The sequence below is a fragment of the Apteryx mantelli genome, chromosome 2 (genome assembly GCF_036417845.1).
Source record: "Apteryx mantelli isolate bAptMan1 chromosome 2, bAptMan1.hap1, whole genome shotgun sequence".
Lineage (NCBI taxonomy): Eukaryota > Metazoa > Chordata > Aves > Apterygiformes > Apterygidae > Apteryx > Apteryx mantelli.
Window position 1 is genome coordinate 67,567,758 of NC_089979.1, and position 24,171 is coordinate 67,591,928.

Consider the following 24,171-nt stretch of genomic DNA (forward strand, 5'->3'; position numbering starts at 1 on the left):
CACAGACATGTTTTCTTAGGCCAGATATAGAAACATCCTCATACTGAAAAGCAAAATGACTGTACCTGGCAATCGTTTCAGTCAATTTGTTCCTGCAGTCCCAGGAAGAATCTCTTCAGTTGTGTAGGACAAAGGCCAGCACAATCCCACCACAGCGATACTGTCAGTTTGCCACATCAGGAGTCCTTCCAGGGAAAACATATGTTCCCTGCACTTTCTGGTACCATTCTGTCTTGCACAGATGCATTCTGCAAGTGGAAAAAGGAGGAAAGCCAGGAGATTCTCATTATCTGCTTTCTGTCCTCTATATCAGAAAATTTGTATTATGAACAAAGGAAAGAAATACATACAGGCACGAGAGCCATAGTGCCAGTAACATCTTCAGAGTATTGGCCAGACCTTTTCTGTAGGCTGTTTTTGAAGCCATCAAAAATAGAGGGATTATTCCATACTTATAATAAGGTTTAGAACAGAAAATGTCGTGGCTAACTCAAGCAATTGCTCCACTTCAACACTTTATGTTCCACAGATCTCAAGAATAGTTTTCTTCCCTACCTGATCAGGTTAATTCTGATTGTATATCTTTTCTAGATTAGATTTATGCAGGCATAAGCTAGTGCTCTATTCATATACAGCAGAGAGGAACAAAATCCTTAGGTTTTAACTTCTTTAACTTTCAGCCTTTCTAAGGTCTTTAGTGCACACTTAGTTAGATTTACATGGCACAGAGTGTCGGGCCCTGGGGGCACCTCTAGACCTGCTGGTCCCTGCCTCCCGCTGGGCCACCTCCTCCAATCCCCTCCCTCCCCCCATTTCAGCCCAGCCCAGGGCCATCAGTCCCTGCCCTGCAACACAGCAGCTGTGCCAGCACCAGCCCCACCATGACCCGGTCCGGGCCTGGCCACGGGCCTCACCAGACTCAACCCATGGGCCGACTGCCTGGCCCAGCCTCAACCTGGCCCCATCACCATGGATTTGCCCAGCCCTCATCACACCTGATCCGAACCCCAACCTGTGGATTGACTGCCTGGTTTGACCTTGGAGCTGCTTCACCAGCATGATATTGCCTTATGATCTGGACTTTTATTTGGGCCTGGCCACCATCCCCAGGCCTGCCCTGCTTACCTCATTCAGGTGCTGTGGGACCAGCACTGGCTGGTGATGCCCCAGCCCTGCTGGCAGCATTATCCCCCTTGGCTCCCCATTCCTTAGGGAGCAGCCAGCCTACGTTGCACCCTGACACTGGGAATCAGAGTGGATTGCTTCAAGGTCTTTTCGTTTGGAGATATTTGGAACGTACAGATATTTTGCAGCAAAAATCTGAAGGTATCACCTGGACATGAATGAAACCAAAGAGAAGTCACAGTCTGAAAGAGAATCAGTTGGATAGGAAGGCTGTGGGTGCTGGTACTATTTTCTTGCAGGAGACTCTGTCTGTACACATCTTTATTCATGAGTAGAATCGTAACAGAAGGCAGAAACTTAACTTAGTTTAAAATTTGCTTACTAACATTTTCTTGACCTAAGGCCCATCTTACTGGCACTTGCTAGAGAAAAAAGCATTAAAGTGGTAGTAACTACAAAAATGCTGGTCGAGGGATGGAAGTCAACTCATGAGGCTGAGCCCTTCCCTCAAGAAGTCTGTAGCAGTCTAGTAGTGGGAGTAGGATCTGGGTCATCTAACAGTACCTACTGCTTCACAAATAAGTCCTTAGCCTACATTCAGGTCTCTCATTCTCGTTACAAGGATCTACTAACTCAACTGCTTTAGATGAGAAAGCTCCACTAGTAAATTCAAGTGTGCCCACTGTGTACCACTTGAACATGGTTACCTATGCTAATAAAATGTGAGAGAGTTCCCTTGCAGGAACGTAACCCGTTTCAGCTAGTGCTTTCCCAAACAACTTCTGGACCTGTTTTGGAACTCAGAGTGTGCCAGGAACCACACACAAGCAGTTTGCTTACAGCCATCTACCGCAAGCAAACCCAGTTCACCAGCATAGATACAGACTGTTCCATGCCAGTTGGCCGCAGTAGCTGGGAATGTTCCCAAGCATGTTTAATTTACTAGTATAAACTGAGTCTGTCTTCTTCAGTTCTTCTACAAAATTACAAAGCCAAATCAAATTGTCACTGAAAAGCTGTTACACACATGGTTTTAACAGCACACTATTTTATAAGTGTCTGGCATATTATGGGCTCACTACACTAATAGCATGCTCCAGTTATACACTGATACAATTTTATAGTTAACAGTGGAGTTACTGTGATGCAGAATTCCAGAAAGGCTGTGATGAATTAAGTTCTTCCGAACAACAGGAGTTGAAGAACCTAAAAAAAACCACTCTCTGAAGTCAATTCTGACCATGACCTAAGTTGTTATCAGCAAAACCTTTCTACATGTGACAATCTCATGATAATTTTTTGCTGTGTCATTACAATTGCCTCCCACAGCCTCCAGCAGCTAGGTACCACATGAAACAATTCCAACAAGACAAATGCTTTCCTGTTGTGAGACAGTAGAGTTGGAAACACAGATGTGATTGAGGTCTGACAAAGTCTAAAGTGTATTATTTTTAAGTCCAATCACAAGATTTAGGGTGTCCCATTAAATTTCTGAAATAAAGATAATACCTTATTTTCTTCAAATACAGCATATAATCATTCAGATTGGAAGGAACCTCCAGAGATCTCTATTCCAACCGCCTGCTCAAAGCAGGTCCAGTTAAAGCAGGTTGTTCAGGGTCTTGTCCAGCTACACTTTGAACATCCCCAAGGGTGGAGAGACCAGAGCTTCTCTGGGAACCCGTCTGAACACGTTCATGGTAAAAGATTTTTCCTTGTATGAAGTCAGAATTTCCCATGTTCCAGTGAGTGTTCATTGCCTCTCATCCTGCCATGCTGTACCTCCAAGCAGAGTCCAGCCCAACCTTCTCTAAAACAACCCATTAGGTAGTTGCAGACAACAGTAAGATCTCACCTCAGCCTTCTCTTCTCCAGGCAGGACAAACCGAGGTCTCTCAGTCTGTCCTTATACATCTCATGCTCAAGACCTCTTCTAATCATCTTGGTGGCCCTCCACTGAACTCGCTTCAGTGTGTCAATATCTGTGTTGTAAGGGGGAGCCCAAAACTGGACATAGTACTCCAGATGCAGTCTCACAAGTTGCCATGACCTTCCCAGGGACTCAGATGTGTCTGACCAACCTGTAGCATCCTGGATTGTCCTTCTTCCCCTTCTTGAAGGTGGGTATGATGTGTGCCTTTTTCCAGTCACCAGGATCCTACCCCAACTGCTATGACCTTTCAAAGATGGTGGAGAGCAGCCTCACAATGACATTGGCCACCTCCCTCCACACTCTTGGGTCCATTTCATCTGGTTCCACGGACTTCCATATGTCTGATTGCCTTAGTACTCCCTACTGTATCTTTCTCTACAGAGTAGCAACATTTGCACTTTGCCACAGACTCTATTACACACAGGGCTCAGGGAACTGGGAAGAATAAAATTAGATGGTCTTGGTTTCTGTTACCTTTTAAATATACATCTGATCTGACATGTGAATCAGATCTGACATATGAAATTTTAAGAGTTCTGTGGAAGAATTGTATGTGGTCATGTCAAGAAAGACTTTATTCTAGTTTCTGTCCAAACCAGCCAAATTCAGATTGCACAGCAACCATAATTCTTGTTTTTTCTCAGTTTCCAAGGGCTAGACTTTGGCAATGCTTTTTCAGTGCAGGATTTAGTATGTATTTGTAATCCACAGAATTCAGGATTGAATACCCAAAACTAGAAAGCTAAAAGCCTACCTCTCATGCTATCTCACAAACTAGAGACACACACAAGCAAGGCCAAATAAATCTTCTTCATCTTTGTGTTTATGTCTATGTATATGATGACAGTTGTTTAGGCAATCACCAATAAACACTAATGAAAATGTGAAGTATTCTTTACCAGAGGAGCTTTATGAGATATGATTTGGCCTTTAAAACATTTGGCCCTGACCTTTCACAATAAGGACAGCTTGGCTCAGTTTGGTTCACTATGACTGAAGATAATCCTGATTGCTTCCACTAACAGGCTTGCTACAGTATGAAGAGAAAAAAAACTGCCTTCACTTGGAGAACTCATATCATATACCATGTAATAAAACACAAACCCATCAAACATGTCTACTGCCTCCATTAAAACACTTTGTTGGGTCAGGGCAGGAGATGATAACACCGTTCACTGATCATTCAGGCCAGTGTAGGCATGTTCCATCACGTGATTGGGCCCTAAGAGTGACATCAAGGATTAATTACAGGATTTTTTTTCTAACAAAGGTTCAAAGCCTTTGAACCTATATAGAAGACGTACTGTACCCTGACTACCACTGAATTTAGTTCTGTACAGACTGCTAATGCGCTTTCTTATTTGGTCTGCATCTTCAGCAGTGACTCATTTTGTGAGACATTTGTCAGGGGAATACTCATATATACAGAAATACATGCATAGGACAAATAGGCACAGTATTAAAAAGGAAGGTCAAATTATGATACCATTAACCTTGAGAGCTTCTTTTGAAAAGGAGATGAAAAACAAAAACAAAAACTAAACGAACCAAACCTCCAGCTAAAAATAGAAGCTCTTCAGCTGAGTTCTTTTGTACTACAGCAAATATTTATAGGTTGCTCAGAAATCCTGAATAATGGGAGTTTTAATACAGACTGACAGGTTCTTAGCTAAAACAGTGCTAATGGGTACCATCATAAGGTTTCTGTACCCTTTACCACAGGGACCATTGTGCTGGCAGACTGTTAGCAATCTCTAAAACCAAGCATAATTCAGGCTACACAATTAATGACTCCTCAGAGTAAAGCAGATGATCCTTCCTGGAGCTTAACGGCAAAATAAGTAAGTAGATAAATAAAACCTATAGCTTTCAGATTTTTGTCCCATCCATCAGGAAAATCTCAGAGTAAAATGCAGAGAGAAGGACCTGTTAAAAACAAAACAAAAAATACAAAAATAGCGTGTTTTTGACTGGTATGCATCTGCAATTGGAATTAATGAGGAGTATGGGGCAGAGGGAATGGCTCACTGTAACTCCAAAAACTGTCAAGAAATGAGCAAGAGACCTGGGAAGTTTACATCAAGATCTGAACTTCTGCAGGCATTCAGACTACAGCCATATAAATGGTCCATGGCTCGCCTTTAGCCCATTGCAGAGACAGGAGCTACAGCATCGTTAGTAACATACCTTAACCATGCAATTTTGGCCTGTTCTTACAAGAGGGATGCATTACCCAAACAGTTAAATTCAGTAGTGTAGCCAAAGAGAAACACTCAAAGGCTTTTACCCACTTTAACCCACCTCTAATGGAGGCAAAATAGGCCTGCCGTTCACTGACCTGCTGGGAGCACCAAACTGGCAAGTTTATTGCCAGTCCTTTAATTTGTCTCTGTGTAAGAAGGCTCTCACCCTTCCACTACCATTCCCCAGGTGATAGGGCAGAGTTTTCATAGTGGAGCTCTTCCACCCTCCAGTGTCGTTCCACCATGCATTAAAAATACAACTTCGTCCAGCCCTCTCAGAAGCAAAATCCCATGGAAAAATGGTGGGTTCTATTTCCTACTAGTAGCATTAATAAACAATCTCCTATTCCTTCCTTACAAGCCAGTCCTGACTCTTTTTTTAGGGCACGGGATGTTCCAACTGTGTAATTCAGGTCTCAATGTCAATCCAAGGGACTGAGTTACTTGGCTCTATAGAGTTTAGATTTGGCTAATTGTAGAGAGAGGAGACAGCAACAAGGACAAGAACCAAGTCTAAACCTGTGTATGTTCAGGATTCAGCATGCCCACAGTTTGGATCAGGAACATCCATTCACCTCCATTTCTACAGTAGAACTGGAGTCTGTTTTAGAGAAGAATTAACAGTTACAAATACAGAAGATCTAGTATTAATATCTCCTATTACGTTTATCCATCCATTTCAGACTGATTTTGTTTATAACACTATCACCAAATAATTTTGGAAGCTTTTATTCTAGTGATTGCAGAGCATTCCTTTCCTCTTATGAAAACATTAGTAGTTCAGTGACAAATTTCTGTCTTTGGGGTGTAGTATATAACTTGGATATAAATTTTGGCTGAGGGCTAAAAGTAACTAAGAAGAGTGTGAATGAAATTTTCCAAGAGATGACCCTTCTTAATTCCCCTCAATTACTGTGAACAACTTAGATACTAAATTTTGAAAAAACACAGGCAAATATGTGCTAAAAGGCTAAAAAATACATTGCAAAGTACTGATCCTTCCAATACAGGCTTTAGAAAAGTTCAGTACAAGAAATTAGCTTTAAACCAGTAAATAAATACTGCCTTTTGTTTTGTTTTGTTTTGTCTCAGAAAGGTGGAAGGGGTGGCCGAATCACAGTTCAAAACCTGACAAAATCAACTCCACCATTCCTTTTATGTTAATAAAATAAACATGGTTTAACTGTTCTATCCTCTTGGTGATAGCTTCAAAATAATGATTCCTTGAGGAATTCATTGCCTCTAAACACAACACCTCCTTGACTTTGCATATTATTAGATTTCTCTGAGTGTCAGTCATAGTAACAATATGTGCCAGCTACTGTCCTTTTCCTCACGAGTGACTGTCTTCCTTCTGGCTATATATAACTTCTAGCGTGTTTGAGGAATCTGGGGAATGAAAAATCTCCGGCAGATTAATTTGCACAGGTCTGTAGCAGAAGCTTGAGACTTATCCCTGCATTTCCTAATTAATGGAAACACAGGTTTGGAAACACTATATTTTTGGCCTCTATATAGTATGTTACACCTAGAATCCATCTAGACCATGGCTCCTGGACATCTGCTTTAGTAGCAGTGTTCATGTGATCCTCCATCCTCTTCAAAATTATTCATTTCCACTCCTCCACCATCCCCCTTATTGGTGCCAGAGACTTGTTGGTTTAGAAACTCTTATTTGAACAAACCTCAGGTGGTATCACTTTATTCTTAAGGAACAATTATTCAGAATGGGGTTATATAACTCAGCTATAAACATGACAAGGTGAACTGATCAGAGAATGGAACCAGGTTTTAAATAGGGCTATTTTAAACCTAAATCAGTTCCCTGATCTGATCCACCAATATAACTAACAAGAGGAATGAGACAAAAATGAGGGGACAGGTGGTATCAAAGCTGGCACTAGCATCAAGAGAAAAGTCCATGGATGTCTCAAATTCTCTTTTTATGCCTACAGCCTTCTACCGAGCTGCTTTATGCCAGTCTTGATTCCTTTTTCTCACCTGCTTATGGAGCATTTTGACTTCTCTGTAGACCATGAAATAAATCTAAGTGCAGCTTTCCAAGCAAGAACAAGGAGAAGTCAAGGAGTCAAACTTTTGCCACTGACACTGGGTTCAGATGATAATGTGATGATCAGGAGTAGCGTTACGCCTCCTCCTATGCCCAGCACGGCCCCAGTGGGCCATCCCTCTGGCTGCCAGTGATCATGAACTGGATAAAGTAGATGGGAAGGACTCCAGAGCATATCTCAGGCTCTAGCACTTCAGTACAGTTCAAGTGAAGGATTCACACTGCCTAAGTTTAGACTGCTTGTATAGTGAATGGCTCCCTCATTTAGGCACTCTCCATCACTCTCTGGAGGTCCCATTGGCTGTATATGATGCCTGCAATTTTATATTAGGCCCATAAGCTAGATGAATACAGTCGGACAGTGTGAATGCTCCATATATGTCTTTGTGCTTACCTTGTTTTTGTCACTTTGAAGGCTAAATGAAATTAACAGAGATGCACATACACATGCACTCTAACATTGCAGATGTTTCAAATCCCCAAAAAGCTATTTACAAATGTGTATTCACAAAAACCATCAAACAGCAGTATGTAATAAATTGTTCTGAACAAGAAAATCTTCACTTATTTGTTGAAAATTAGGGCTTTTTATTATTCTCTTATTGCAGTTTCTCATATCATCACTGGACATTTGAAATTTCACCTGGACACCAAATTTCATCTGGACACCATACAAGGATGATTTCCATCTTCCTTACATTAATTCTGTACTTTGTCATATACAGAGTTCATCTGGATCCCAGTGTGAATTTTGTACCTTAGACCTCTCTCTGTCAAGACTGCAGACATTGCAGATGAATCCACAGGTGTTAAGATTTCCAGACCACTCCAGCAGAATGTTACAGTTCCGAAATTCTTATTCTTTTTTTCCTCAGTCAAAACTCTCATTAATTGAGTAGAGCAAGGATACGTACCTCTGAGCTTGGCCCTCTGTAAATACACTCTTTATTTTCTTTTTCTTCAAAGATGCAGTAGGAAAACCAGCTTCTTAAACAGCTGGGGAAGGCCAACAGTTTCAGCAACCATGATTATGAAATGCAGCAGTCGGAGGCTCTTACCTGTGGGATAGTGGGGTCCACACCCACCATAGCTTTAGAAACCGCACTAAAATCTTTCTTTGTCATTCTGTCTTAACAGTATCAAGCAGGAGCAGCTTAACACAACAGAGCTAGCTTGTGACAAAGAGGTGCCATGTAACAAACTTCCACAGATTTTGTTGTTTTGTTTATTAATGCTTTAATGCAATACAGAGTTCATGCTTTCTGTACCTGCGCAGCAGTCCTTAGTGAGGATTTTGCTGGGTATCCCCAAAGTCAGACACAGGCGTGTGGCAACTTGGGCTGAGCACCAAAAAGGAGGGCATAGGAGAATGTTACAAGGTCTTTAAATGTTAATGGTCATTTTTTCTGTTTTCCAATGTGTAACTCATCTTGTTAGTACAATCTCAGTAATGAATAACCTAGACTGTTTTTGTTTTGTATACTTGCAGGCATACACACTCTGAATCTACTGCAAAATTTTCTGTTGTGATTCCACAAGCTAAAAAGCATTAGAGCCAGCACTGATACCAGCAGAGAAGGGAAGGAAGCACAGCTTATTTTTTAACAGTGATGTTAAGCAAATTATTAATTAGAATTTGTTATGATCAGCTTCATTCCAGAACCCTAAAACTTTACTGAAGATGTATTAGAAGTCTGTCCTTTTTAAAATATTTTCTCCTGTAAGACATACATTCATGCGGAATGCAAATGTGCATTTACGGTTTGCAGCCTTTCAATAAATAAGTGGCCACTACAACTAAAAATTAACAACATGGAGAAAGCAACAGACATGAACCCAGTTTCTAAGAAAACAAAAGGAATTTTCCTGCTATGAGGATGTAACACACAAACATATTTGAACAGAACATCTGTTGTGTATAATCTGATAGTAGTTTCGTTTTTGTGGTACACAAAGAGACCACAAAACACAAGCAGATGCGTGGTTAAAGGCTGTGCACAGGATGATACCCATCCTGTTCTATACTCTCTTGTTAGACAGAAGAATAAAACCTTGCTCCTGCCAGAGCCTGGACTCACTGTCAGTCCACATAGAATCACAGAATCGCTGAGGTTGGAAGGGACCTCTGGAGATCATCTAGTCCAACCCCCCTGCTCAAGCAGGGTCACCTAGAGCACATTGCACAGGATTGCATCCAGGCACGTTTTGAATATCTCCAGAGAAGGAGACTCCACAACCTCTCCGGGCAACCTGTTCCAGTGCTCTGTCACCCTCACAGTGAAAAAGTATTTATTTCCTCATGTTCAGATGGAAGCGTCTGTGTTTCAGTTTGTGCCTGTTGCCTCGCGTCCTGTCGCTCGGCACCACTGAAAAGAGTCTGGTCCCATTTGGACAGCCAAACCCTAGGGCTTGTTTTATGGAGTACTAGCCTTGTATCAGTCAACCTGAGCCTTTGTCCTTGTGAAATCATGTCAAAAAGTGCTTGGGCTAGGGACAGATGTTCTTTGTTCCAAAACAGATGCGTCCTTGCTTTGTCCACTTTCTTTCATGGTCTCCTGGCTGGAACTGCAATGGCATCCTGTCCCCTAACATACTGTGTCTGATATCTGCTGTAGCTGTAAAGGGGACATTCTTGCCCAGATTTATAGCAGCTGCGTAAGTTGTAAGAGCACTGCTGCCACACAAACTGTCGGGATTCATACACTGCTGCGGGTGTACGTGGGCACAAGAGGGGGTGTTTACCTCTGCGTCTGTGTTTCCTGACTGCAAGAGGTGCCAAGTCAGTGAATGCCTGTGATTCAAACCAGTGACATTAGCATGAAGGATATAAAGCAGCAAGACGTGGGGAAGCATTAGAATCACTATAGCTGAGTCAGCAAGCCCCAGCCACTCTTGTACCAGTTTATCTTTCAGCACTCTGTGCAAAAAGACCATTATACCACACTTGCTCAGTAAATTAGAAAAGTGCATTCAAATGGCCTCCATTCTCCAAAAGCAGAACAAAGTATCTTAGTTTACAGCTCTAAGCTAGCTATTTCTTCTCTGTTCTTGGCAAGGCAGAACTTCATTTAAAATTCATCCTTTACGGGCCCTCCAAGATATTCTTAGAGAACTCATCAATGGAGACAAAAAAAAATAAATTCAATTCTACTTCCCAATAGACTTCAGTTTTTTTACCGTCATTTGGAAACAAACTCTCCCTCACAACTCTTAAAAAATCCCTATCCAATGGCAAGTGTGGAATCACTATGGCTGTGTCTAACCTTACTTTCAGCATATTGCAGCATGCTGTCTTGTCCAGATTTTCCACCTTTTGTAGATTGTCTCCCTACTTTATCTTTTGTGTCAGCATTAAGTGCTATGACAACTGAAAAACGAGCCAGCTCAGGGAGCTAAAAATCAATCTTTTCCCTTTTTGCTAAATTGTTTTTTTTGGCCATATCAACCCCGTGAACCACTCCACTGCCTGGTAACAGAAGTACCTGGGGTGGGAAGGAGCATGGTCTGCTGGCTGGCTGGATTCAGACTGGCTTCAGCCACTGTGAAACTGCATCTTCCTTCAAGAAAGGAGATCTCAGTCAAGGCATGATTCACACAGTGACCTGGAAGGATTAAGAAAGATGTGGTGAGTGATAGCAGTAAAGACCTGGGGCAGAAAAAAGGGGGAAGGAAGAGCAAGACTTAGTGAACTAAGGTGTTGTGGTTCCTGAGCTCTGCTGTGTGGCCAACCCACTTGGTGGGGCATGCAGTGTCTCTCTTTTTCACACACACAGTGAGTCAGTTCCTCATGGCTGAGAACCGAGCTTTCTAATTTCTAAACTCTGTCTGCTGTGGCAAGGACTTGCTAGACACACCTTTTGCATGGAGTTTAGGAAGCTCTAGGCATCACATGGTCTGTGCATCCAGTTATAGTCACATCTCTGAAGCTCAAATAGATAAATATCTAAAGACACCTGGAGGAAGAAGAGCTCCCTGCGTAAGGTGGGACAGCTAAATGCTCATGGAACTGAAGGGAGAGGATCTGAGTCTGGCCTGAAAGAGCAGGGAGAAAATACCACCATTTTCATAGAGAAAATATCCTAATGTATTTCCAATCATTGCAGCCCTGGAGTTGAAAACTGTGGAGTGATTTGAAAAGTGTCAAGAAAAAAAGAAAAAAAAAAAGACCCATCCTTGATCTCTACTGTTTTCTTCCTGAAGCACATATGGTAGTTCTGCTTTTGATGTTTGGTATCGCATCTTTAGCTCTTAGGGAAGCTTTCTGTAGATTGTGGTATGCGAGGGCAAGTGACGACAATGTTCTCTGGCCCTCATGGCATCTGAAATAACTTCTGTCTTGGAAAAAAAAACATTAGGTTGAAGTGCTCATACTTCATCAGAGACCTGACTTACATGGCAAATTCTTTGGATCTTCCTACTTGTAATGGTGACAACAGGAGTTTCAAAATTACAGAATCACAGAACGGTTGAGGTTGGAAGGGACCTCAGGAGATCACCTAAGTCCAACCCCCCTGCTCAAGCAGGGTCACCTAGAGCACATTGCACAGGATTGTGTCCAGATGGGTTTTAAATACCTCCAAGGAAGGAGCCTCCACAACCTCTCTGGGCAACCTGTTCCAGTGCTCTGTCACCCTCACAGTGAAGAAGTTTTTCCTCATGTTCAGATGGAACTGTCTGTGTTTCAGTTTGTGCCCGTTGCCTCGCGTCCTGTCGCTGGGCACCACTGAAAAGAGCCTGGCTCCATCCTCTCTACACCCTCCCTTCAGATACCTATACACATTGATAAGATCCCCCCTCGTCTTCTCTTCTACAGGCTGAACAGGCCCAGCTCTCTCAGCCTTTCCTCATAAGAGAGATGTTCTACTCCCTTCAACATCTTAGCAGCGCTTTGCTGGACTCGCTCCAGTAGCTCCACGTCTCTTTTGTACTGGAAGCCCAGAACTGGACACAGTACTCCAGATGTGGCCTCACCAGGGCTGAGTAGAGGGGGAGAATCACCTCCCTCGACCTGCTGGCAACACTCTTCCTGATGCACCCCAGGATACCATTGGCCTTCTTGGCCACAAGGGCACATTGCTGCCTCATGCTTAACTTGGTGTCCACCAGCACTCCCAGGTCCTTCTCCGCAGAGCTGCTTTCCAGCAGGTCAACCCCCAACCTGTACTGCTGCATGGGGTTATTCCTCCCCAGGTGCAGGACCCTGCACTTGCCTTTGTTGAACTTCATGAGGTTCCTCTCCGCCCACCTCTCCAGCCTGTCCAGGTCTCTCTGAAAGGCAGCACAGCCCTCTGGCGTATCAGCCACTCCTCCCAGTTTTGTATCGTCAGCAAACTTGCTGAGAGTGCACTCTGTCCCTTCATCCAGGTCATTGATGAAGAAGCTGAACAATACCAGACCCAGTACTGACCCCTGGGGGACACCGCTAGCTACAGGCCTCCAACTAGACTGCGCCGCTGATCACAACCCTCTGAGCTCTGCCCTTCAGCCAGCTTTCAATCCACCTCACTCTCTGCTCCTCTAGCCCATACTTCATCAGCTTGCCTATGAGGATGTGGGAGACAGCGTCAGAAGCCTTGCTGAAGTCAAGGTAGACAACATCCACTGCTCTCCCCTCATCTACCCAGCCAGTCATCCCATCAGAGAAGGCTATCAGATTGGTTAAGCATGATTTCCTCTTTGTGAAGCCATGCTGACTACTGTTGATCACCTTCTTACTCTTCATATGCTTGGAAATGGTGTCCAGGATGAGCTGCTCCATCACCTTTCCAGGGATCGAGTTGAGGCTGACTGGCCTGTAGTTCCCTGGGTCTTCCTTCCTCCCCTTTTTGAAAACTGGAGTGACATGTGCTTTCTTCCAGTCCTCAGAAACCTCTCCTGTTCTCCATGACCTTTCAAAGATGATGGAGAGTGGTTTAGCAAGAACGTCTGCCAGCTCCCTCAGCACTCATGGGTGCATCCCATCAGGGCCCATGGACTTGTGGATGTCCAGTTTGCCTAAATGATCTCTAATCCGATCCTCCTCCACCAGGGAAAAGTCTTCCTTTCTCCAGACTTTCTTCCTGGTCTCCAGGGTCTGGGATTCCTCAGGGCTGGTCTTACCAGTAAAGACTGAAGCAAAGGTGGCATTCAGTATCTCTGCCTTCTCTGTATCCTTCAGCACCATGGCCCCTGCCCCATTCAGCAGTGGGCCCACATTTCCCCTAGTCTTCCTTCAGTAGCTAATATATTTAAAGAAGCCCTTCTTGCTGTCCTTGAAATCCCTTGCCAGTTGAAACTCCGCATGTGCCTTGGCCTTTCTAGCCCCATCCCTGCATACTCGGACAACGACCCTATATTTCTCTCAAGTGGCCTGTCCCTGCTTCCACCTTCTGTACACTTCCTTCTTCTGTTTGAGTTTTGCCAGGAACTTCTTGTTCATCCATGCAGGTCTCCTGCCCCCTTTGCTCGACTTCTTGCTCCTTTGGACGCACTGTTCTTGAGCTTGGAGGAGGTGATCCTTGAATATCAACAAGCTTTCTTGGACCCCTCTTCCTTCTAGGGCCCTATCCCATGGGATTCTTCCAAGAAAGTCCCTGAAGAGGCCAAAGTTTGCTATCCTGAAGCCCAGGGTTGTGATCCTACTTTTTGCCCTGATTCCTCCTCACAGGATCCTGAACTCCAGCTCATGGTCACTGCAGTCAAGGCTGTCCCCAGCCTTCACATCTCCAGCCAGTCCTTCCTTGCTTGTTAGTACAAGGTCCAGCAGCACACCTCTCCTCATTGGCTCCTCCATCACCTGTGTCAGAAAGTTATCATCAGTGCTTTCCAGGAACCTCCTGGATTGCTTGTGCCTTGCTGTGCTGTTCCTCCAGCAGATATCAGGGTGGTTAAAGATCTCCATGAGAACCACGGCCTGTGACCGTAAGACTACTTCCAGCTGTCTGTAGAAGGCAAAAAATTAAGTTTCCCACCATTTTCTGTAATAATCTTTCTCACTGAATTCAGAACTAGCTCCTGCCCCATCACAGTCATTGTACACTGCTTTTTTCTTCCAGCAACTGAAGACAAGAGGAACATGTATCATTATCCAACATCAGCCTGGAGATTAGGGCCAGCAGATTAAACATAAAAAATCGGGCTTCTCTCTCTTCCTCTGGCATGGACCAAAGCTTCATATCCCTCCCCCATAACTACCCATCTCCCAAAGATTATCTTTAATATACAACTTCTTTCAAGCAGACTAATCTCCACCACTGCTTAGACTGTATAATACAGTCTTCAAACAACAAGTGCAAATAGGACATTTGTATGTTCTCTCTTCATCCCTCCTACGTGAACGGCCAAGAGACCAGCAGCAAATAGAGACTTAGGGCTTGGATTTGATTTATATGCTGCAATAAAATGGCTATCCAAAATGTAATAATACGAAAGGAAAAGGATTCCTTGTGTAGACTCCCCAAGCATTTCCTCAGAGATCCTCTTGGAAACTCAGGACAAATAATTTCCTCTTCAGACAAAGGATTTTCCATCTTTTCTCAATTACCTGTTGCAGTGGCTTTTCCTTAGCTTGCTACTTGGACTCCTGTTTTTGGACACAATCTCTTTCTTTGAAAAGCCCTCAGAGGGCCTTTGGTGCCGCTGACATTGACTGCCATGGGAAAACCTGTCAGTGCAAAGGAAGAGGAGGTGATGTTTACAATAAAAAACAATTGGGTGTCTCTTAGCCAACAAGAAGTAAGGTCCAAGGGTCACAGATGCCCTGCTCTGTTGCCTATTGTGAATGAAAACTAAAAATCCCCTCAAGACAGCAGTTGCTATAACCTTGTACTTCAGGGTCTTTGCTGCTGTTTCAAGGATTTTTTTAATTCTTATTTTTCTGGCCACAACTTACATGTGTTTTTCCTGAAGTTGGTGGATGGTCAATTAACCAGACTTTGGGAAGTCAGCAATTTTTTGTTTGCAAGCATTCATGCAAATCTTAGTCTGCCTTGAGTCTGAGTTGATTTGCAAAAACATTACTAAAACAAACATAATTATAACACTGCCTGGTCCAGAGTCAATTGTATATTCAGCTCTGGAAGTCCTGCATGATTTTTAGGTAAAAGTATAAATCAGTCTAAATGCACTTCATGTTTGAAAGAGATCCGTCAACAGATGGGCCTGCTTTTGAGCCAAGGACTGATGCACTTAGACTGTGCTCACACTTCTCTCCTGCAAGCAGCAGCATCAGTTCAGTGAAAATATTCACAGAGTAAAAGTTGAACCCTGAACAGGAAAGCCTCAGAATTTAGTATTTTGGGTTAACACCACTTGGGTTCTGCGTTGATTGGTCAGGAGAAAACACCCTTCAAAGAGTTCCTACAACTGCTGCTTATTCCCCCATTTCCCCTACTCTTCACTCCACACTGTTCATCTTCAGCTGTGCTGTAATGCCTGTTTGCAGGGCCGAACTGCAAAACTGATCAGGGAATGGGTCCAGATTAAAAAGGAGTATGGAAATTTGGGGGAGAATTGGGAGTTATAACCCACATTTGTTCCCTTTTCTCATTTATAGTGGGATCCCACATACTGTTGTGTTAATTCAACAGAGTGGGCAGCATGGATGTGAGATCGGGTAACAAGGGCAGGCAGAAAGAGAGCCAGTATTGTTGCTGAGGACAACAGCTCATCAAACTGTGACACGAATGGGCAGTGCACTGCAACACAAGGACAGGAGCTCTTTAAGCCAGTTTTGCTGCTGAAGCACCCATCTGATCATGCCACACCACTGGTGAGCCTGAGAATCAATTTTAATCCCCCTGTGGGCCTTAGAAAGCAGATATAACATCTGCAACAGCTATATCTGCTAGAAAGCAGACATAACATCACCTTTTATGATTAAATACTGATCTAAAGTTCACTGAATTCATTTGAAAGACTGACACTGAGTTCACTGCTTAGGGTCCAGACTTCAGATCTAATGTTTTAAATACTTTATCAATTTTTCCATTGGATACAAAGTACTGAGGAGGAAGCATGGAAAAAGATATAAAAAGAATAAAGAAACAGAGACAGACAGAAACAGCTGTACACTTTTGAAACAGGATGTTACTGTGAGATATAGTTTATAATAATTAGTTGATCAACATGCTAAGCAAGGGATTTTTTTTTCATTTTGAACCAGTAGATGCACAGATGGAGTCTATAATAGAACTGGCATGTGTCTGGATTTTTTTTTTAAAGGTAGCATAATTTTACAACCACTACTAACATTTGTGTGTTGATATAATGGTAAGTTTACTCAAACTTCAGAGAATTAACATGGTCATTGATGGGCTTCCTGCCCATCTGGTGACATTTAAATAACTGTCTCTGAAGCAGCAGGTAGTGGTTACAGCCAGATGCCAGACTGGGTAGATCCACAAACTGATCCTAAATAATAGTAATAACAGACAATCAGAAGTCATTAAAGAAATGTTATTTTCCTCATCCTCACAGAAGCACAGTGATAGGTGACTTGATGAAGATCAAGCAAGAGATCCACTTTTGAGGCACAATTAGAAATGAGCTTTTCCAACTCCTGCTTCAGTGTGCTTTTTATATAGAATATGGCTTCCATGTGAAAGAGAGCATCAGGTACTATCCATTTAGGCCACATCTACCAAGCACAAGAAGAGCATCCTCTTGACCAGCTAATTATCAGAATGTCCTCTCTGTCACAAATTTAGCCTATTCCAGCCAGCACTTTCCTCAAACAGAGTTTTGCAGTTAAGATGACCTAAGGACACTTCCCAAGAGGTAGTTTGCCTGTGGCGACCCTATTTTGGAGATGAAGATAGTCTCCTAGCCCAGAAGTAGGTTGTTGTGCTCAGGAGACAGAGAGCTCAGGCTGTTCCCTGGCACAGGCCACTTTACAAAGGCTTCTTCTGATTCCCACTTCACAGCTTTATTAAGTGGCCATATTTTCTACGGGAAGTTTGAGGAGGGATCATTATCCCTTCGTGATTCATCTCTGTCAGAGAGAAGTGAAAAAAATGAATCAAACAACACCAGCAGGAATAAAGTCTCAGAAAACAAAACATACATCAAAAAATGTTTATTCTGTCTCTCTCCGAGTACAGTGCATGCAGGACATTTTGTTCTGGGATTTCCACAAGGAAGCAATTAACTCTTGGAGATTAGCAAATAAATACAAGTCAAGATTTTAAAACCTGGATGTGTTAGAAATGATCAGCACTCAGGAACTCATACAAACATGCTTTCAAAACTCCTCTCCAGTGCTAACTTCAATTCAGCTAAATCCACCAGCTCACACTAAGTGCAGGGGGTCCTCTAAGCAATTCAACACCTTTCAAATACTTATTTAAAAGTCCAGCAATAGCCAGAAAAGCCTGTTCTTAAACTATGTCTCTATCAGAGACCTATACATAAAAATGTTACATTAAAAGAAGCTATTCCAGCATTCAGTCACTTCTAAGACAGATCTAAGTTATTCTGTGAAAATATTAGGTGATGTGTCTGATCCCTGGAACACAACCCAGTTTTGATATATGATAATGTAACTGTATTTGACAATATTTTAAAAAGAAAGGCCTGTATAAGGCTAATCTGATCAATTCACCTCTATTTCATGATAAAATTGCAGAGTTTTAATGTCCTTTAACATCGCACAACTCTTAAAATCTCTGACATTTATCCTGACATCTAAAAGTGGTTCTTGACATCTGCTTTTAAAAACATGGCTCTCTGAGACAGGAAAGTAATAAAGTAAAAACATAGTAATAACTGAGAGCAACCACAATCCAATAATTTAACTAATAATCAAGAGCATCTTTGAAGGGCTTCCTAATTTGGTTGGTTTCTACCAGTCCCTGTTGTTTGTTTTTGGCAGCAATGTCACTGAATCAACAATCTTAAGAGCTGAGGCTAGTACAGGCAGCCACTGCATGACACCACACCAGGAAGAACATCACCACTCAAAAAGTTGCATAAATTCTGGGACAGCAAATGAAAAAAAAAAAAAAAGAAAAAAAAAGAAAAAAAAAGAGAAGAAAAGAAAAAAAAGAAAAAAAGAAAAAAAGAAAAGAGAAAAGAAAAGAAAAGAGAAAAGAAAAGAGAAAAGAAAAGAGAAAAGAAAAGAGAAAAGAAAAGAGAAAAGAAAAGAGAAAAGAAAAGAGAAAAGAAAAGAGAAAGAAAAGAAAAGAAAAAAGAAAAGGAAAAGAAAAGAAAAGAAAAGAAAAGAAAAGAAAAGAAAAGAAAAGAAAAGAAAAAAGAGACAGAATTCAAGCTCTGGAGCAGCTGACAGATGAAGAAATCAATGATGTACCACTAAAGCCACAATTTTTTTTCCCAATATGTTTGTCATTGAGATTATTGCCTCCTGAACTGCTGGTAGCTAAATTCCCATCTCACAAAAGCTTTTTGCAGGGAAATCCCTCAGAGATAGTCTACTTTCACATTTTTTTATTCATTTCTTTAGCTCTGCAGAAGGCCTACCCACAATTCTGGCTTCCTACTGCAGCTCTGTATTCTGTTTAAGTTATTTTCTTGCTCAGCTATTTACAACTTCCAATTAGTGCAAAATGTCTGCCAGGCTCTTAACAATTAAAAAAAAATAGAAAAATCTTCATCTCAGTGCTGAGACCAAATTTGGAAAGATACAAATATTTCAAAACACATCCTATCTTCTTTTTTGTTTGGTTGGATTTTTGTCCTCTGTCCTGACTACATCCAAAATGTTTACCTACGATGGGTAAACAAATGACATACACCATCACCTATAGCAGCAATGCTCAGTTTGAGGTTTCTGAACCACCAGATATCCACGATACTTTTCCTCAAGAAGTGTCAGAGTAGTCCTCAGAGGGAAAGGGTTGCAGACGTACTGATGTAGCTATAGTGAAAACCGTAAGAAGGACTACCTTTTGTGGCATTATAAAGTGCTTTTACATATAGTGGAAGTTTTTATTCAAATAACAAGGCCCTGTGATAACTCATGAAAACACTTCATAGTTCAATGAAAGTATATATGCAGAAATAACACTTCTGTATTCTAGGTTACCTACTTTAGACTGTTCTACCTGAAACTCAGACTGCAGAGGAGAAGATGACATACTGCTTAGTTTAACGTAATGATTATTTTCATACTTCATAATACATGTTTCCTGCCTCCAGTCCACCCCCTGATACTGGTACATGCATTAGTTGATGTCTCATAATACTGTTACCTCAAAAGTTCCTATGTCACAGTTGTCTCTTAGTCCTGGAAAACATGTTCTTCATTGCACTGCCATTCTATTGCACTGTGATGCAATTATAAAATGGCACATACACGTGCTAAATATTAGTAGCAGTAGAAATAATAAATCCCCTGTACACAAACAATAAAATAATCTTATATAGAGTGTATTTATCTTTTGACACTTTATGTTGACTCATGAAAAACAGAAGCAGTACCCTCATTATTTATCTAGTCTAACTTGAAGGATGCTCCAGCCAGTTCCTTCCAAGAAGAAAGGACGTTGAATATTTGATATATGTGACTACTGAAGTCCAGAGTGACCTTTTCTAGTATTCTGTATTGTTAAAAATCTTTGAATTTTACCAAAGGAAGAGGAACGGGGGCTTTAAGAGTTGCCATTCATTAAAGATAGTTTCACAAAATCATTAAGTTCCTTGAAGGAAACAGGTCACTTAAACTGTTAGGGAACTTAAATCAAAACACGTGTAAAGCAAGGAGTCATGAAAAACTGCTCCTGGGTTTGAATTCTGTGCTTGACAGAGATTCCCTGGGTATTATTCTAGAAGACATGTTTGTGAGAAAGAGAGGCAAAAGAAGCACCACTGGGCTTATACTTTATCCTTAGTGTTAAAATTGTAAATGACTACAATGACCTTTTTTCCCTCTAGCTCAGTTCCTTAGCAAATCTGATAGCTGCTTAAAAGACATAATGAAAAAATGGGCCTGAGATGCAATCAGCTCTCTAGAGGCAGCATTTCTAAGACAGCTGAGATGAGGACTCTTTTTATTCAGATCCTAATAAAATAAGAGTGGACTGTGCTCTTGAGTGGGATTTTGGCTTGAACTCTCCTCCAGTCTAAAAGGGTCAGGCAAAATGAAATCAATGCTCACAGGAATGCAAGTGAGAAAGCTAGGATCATAATTAGCTATTAACTAAAGAACTAGAGTTGCCCTTTCCCCCATCCCAGCGCTGCCTTGTTCAGCTGGGGCCCATCGCCAGCTGTTCTCGTTCCCTCTTGCTGGCATATCCTAGTCTGGCTGTTGCTGTGGCAGATTGTGAAATTCACCCCCACAGAGCTGCCTTTGGGATGTGCCTGTGCTACTGCCCCCAGTACTTTTACAGTAACTTTGTCAAGTCAAAAAGAGCTTTGCAGTTGTGCAAGGCAAAGCAAGGGAGATGGCAGAGTACATAAGGGAAAATTCCAGCCACGGTTGCGGTTCCCCTTCCCTCCCATCCTGCCTCCATAATAGCTTCATTGTCAGAAACAACAACAAAGTGCAGGGCCACATTCGTTCTGATTCCCAAGTGCAGTTCCCACTGATTTCAACCCCCTGTTGTAGAGATCACATTCTGAGGCACGTTTAACTAGCTGCAAGCCCCTATGCCCATCTAACAAAGCAATATCAATTATTAACAAATGATAATACATAATTGATAGCAATAGTAAGAAGCAATTCTGTCTTGCACTAGCTAATGAAGTTTTATACTGAAGCGTGCTAGAAGATGAATTTTAACATTGTATCATCATTTAAGAGTTATTTTAGCATATATTTCTAGCATATATTTCTAGCACAAGGCAAAAATTCTTACAGAGTCCAGTACTGGCCAGGTGTATCCATGTTAAAATATATAAATATATTTATTAGCACAATGACATAGAATATTGTATGAATTATACAACATGGCCAGAGACAGACTTTCTCAGTGCTATAAATGGCCTGGGTGAGGGCTGAGTAACATTGATGAGATAGCAGTACACACATACACAGACTTCGGTTTGCCAGTGGGTCCAGAATAACGGGCCAGCCCCTCTCCCTTTGCTTTCCAAAGGTGTGCTGTTACGGCTATTCGCACTAGCCATAGTGCTAGTGCTAGTGCTACTGCGGAAGAGGAGGCACAGGGTAGGTATGGCAGCTGGCCTGTAGTTCACTGGCAGAGCAAAGCACAGCAGCCAGGCCCCTCAAGCTCTGGGGTCACGTCCTATTGAGTCAGCTACATGCAAAGGAGTATCTTGCTAAAATATGGGGAACACTGCCTTTGTAGTGCTTCCTGCGCAAGTAGGGTAGAGAGAGGATTCAGGTTCTAATCTTGCCTGCTCAGGACCTTTCTCAAGCACTATACTCATTCCAGAAGTATTTACTGAAAGGATTTATAATTCATATCTGCCTTCATGGCCTTCATCATTAACTACTGCAGCTCTCAAAACCACAAAATAAATTGAATACAGATGAGCAAAACCAGAGCCATGAATAATGAAAGAGTCCAGCAGCAGCAAAAGAGAGTTAACCAGAAAAGTGCAACTCAGAGCCATTCAAATCTTGTTGGTGCCCACAGAAGAATGACAGCAATGGCCCTGCTTTCGGGATAAGAACTGTGCTTGGAATACATTTCATGAAGGAGGTCTAGCGCTAGCCTGACTGTATTGGTTCACTTTTGTTCATGCCTAGATTTTTGCTGGAAAGGAAGAGATTTTTACAGCATCACAAAAAATTCATCTGGGGCTTTTTACATAGCTTGCTATAGCCAAACTCTGACTCCTGCCCAGTGATAGGTGTACAACAACTTGTTTTGAAGTCAACTCTTGAATTTTTCAAAGCACAAAAAGCATTTCCCTCTCCTGCTGGGAGTAAGGCTACATATTGCTGATCACAGTGACTTCTCAGAGTAATCACTTCCAGAGACAATAAAATAAACTACAGTTTATATCAGCATTTGCTGACCATAAGGCTTTAACGGTTGAAAACAATTATTTCATAGATGTGCAAATTTCAGTTGTAAACTCTTAATAAATATTTTTTGTTTATCTTTTCCTGTTATTTTTCTCAAATGCTTTGAGCAGAAGGCTTATTTCTATACATCCACAGCTGACCCGAATCCAAACTGCTTTCAGGTTCTGAAAGTATGCTAACACACTTGTAACCTTTTAAGCCTCGTCTAACCCTCTAAGCCCTTGCTACACGTCAAGCACAGATTTGAATCCCAAGACAGAAATTGTAGATTTCTGGAGATCCACCTTCACTCAGATATGGCACAAAATACCCTACACTAAAACTAATCGTATGAACTTTCCTCTGCTTCAGCCTGGGAAGCTTGCAATAGCTCGGAGACTTCTAAACAGTGCTGTTTTTTTAATTTCTACACTGAAAAACTTCTACAAAAACCTTATTGAATTCCATCCCTCTTTTTCTTCCTTGGAATAAATTATCTATCTCATGAGTCCCTCCTGATGTGCCATATTAAAGGAATGGAGTCCTAGTACAGAACTCCTGTTTACATTAGGCAAAAAGAATCAGTACATATGTCTTATTTTTCTTGGTGTTTCTTTATCTTACAAACCATTAATGTTATTTTGCACATACATAACAGCAGTCCCAGACTTATCACTAATGACAGTTATATGATCCAGGATTTTTAGATTGGTTACATCTAAACAGATGTAGTCTAGTCATAGTCCTGCTTTCAGTATCTCCTTTAACAGATACAACTAATATAGCTGCACTCACTCTTCTAACTGCACTGTATAAGGCCCTATGTCTGGGAGGAACTTTTTCCTAGCAACAGCATCATGCTACTGTGGAAAAGATACTTCAGGAGTCCCACATGCACTACAGAACCCTGGAGAATATTGGGATTAAGGTGTGCAGAATTTCACAGTTTCTCCCTTTGCCACATTGTAAAACCATCGTCTACTCCGAACTGTATGGTACTTGCAAACTGCTTTTGCCAGAGGTTAAATACTTTTTATTCATACAACACAAAGTCTCCTCTGTGCAATAGTGCCAAAAATATCTAGGAATTCTGTTTGGCTTCATTTATATCTCTATGGACATTGTACATACTATATTTTCATACATTAAGGATTTCTATAGAATTTATCATTAGCCATAATGGTTTCCAGGAGAATCGCTGGCTCAGCTGTAAGAGTGAATAGCTTCATCCTTAGTTTAGCACTTCTGTCAGGCTAAGATCAAATCCAGATACTCTTTTGATTTTTCTTTTAGTGGATCATCTACACTCAACCTTAGCCTCTGACATACAGGATTAAGAGAACTATGTATTTTTGTTCAAAGCCCCAAACACATATATAAACACTGTAATTTAGTATGCAATGGCAGGTCTTTCAAGGCAGAAGTATAAGTAGCAATAACCACAATGGTGCCTTTTTTGAAAAGTTTTTGTCTCCAGAGGTAAAAAACACACAATTGAGACACAGAGTGTGTGACATTCACATGCTTGATCTTCACAATGCACTGAAAATCCCACTGCAAAACAGGAGGAGCAACACAGCCCCTTCTCATCCAGTTAATTGAAGGAGATTATCAAGAACAGCAACAATTTCTCACCTGATCCATCCTGCAAATGAGGTTTGCTTAGGTGTCTTGGAGATTTTAGAGATCAAATTCATCCACTGAGTTCCAGGAGTTACAGGATTCAGGCTGGCTTCAGTACAGTGAAGGGCTTTTGAGTACTGTTGAGACTACAATGTATGCCGAGGCAATGAAATGAAATCACAGATCAGAGAAGGCTTCATTTACTAAGATATTCTTTTAACAGCAATACAATAAATTCCTAAGAGTCTAATGTCTAGAGTCTAAAAGC

The 24,171-nt window shown here is 41.7% G+C and overlaps 1 protein-coding gene across 3 annotated transcripts in view; it reads right to left on the bottom strand.

Annotated features, from left to right (window-relative positions):
• Positions 1 to 228: 228 nt before the first annotated feature.
• Positions 229 to 24,171, bottom strand: part of LOC106482601 (zinc finger protein 596-like) — a 54,502-nt gene continuing 30,559 nt past the window's right edge. The window contains exons 3-6 of one of the 3 annotated variants that reach the window (XM_067292369.1): positions 14,895 to 15,014; positions 10,855 to 10,974; positions 1,126 to 1,333; positions 229 to 248 (exon numbers count right to left, since the gene is read on the bottom strand). In XM_067292369.1, the coding sequence (XP_067148470.1) occupies positions 10,947 to 10,974; positions 14,895 to 15,014 (148 nt within the window). In that variant the 3' untranslated portion in view covers positions 229 to 248; positions 1,126 to 1,333; positions 10,855 to 10,946. Of the gene's footprint in view, positions 249 to 1,125; positions 1,334 to 8,408; positions 8,431 to 10,854; positions 10,975 to 14,894; positions 15,015 to 23,915; positions 24,050 to 24,171 lie in introns of those variants that run through there. The other 2 variants (XR_001292200.2, XM_067292370.1) reach the window with 2 other exon arrangements.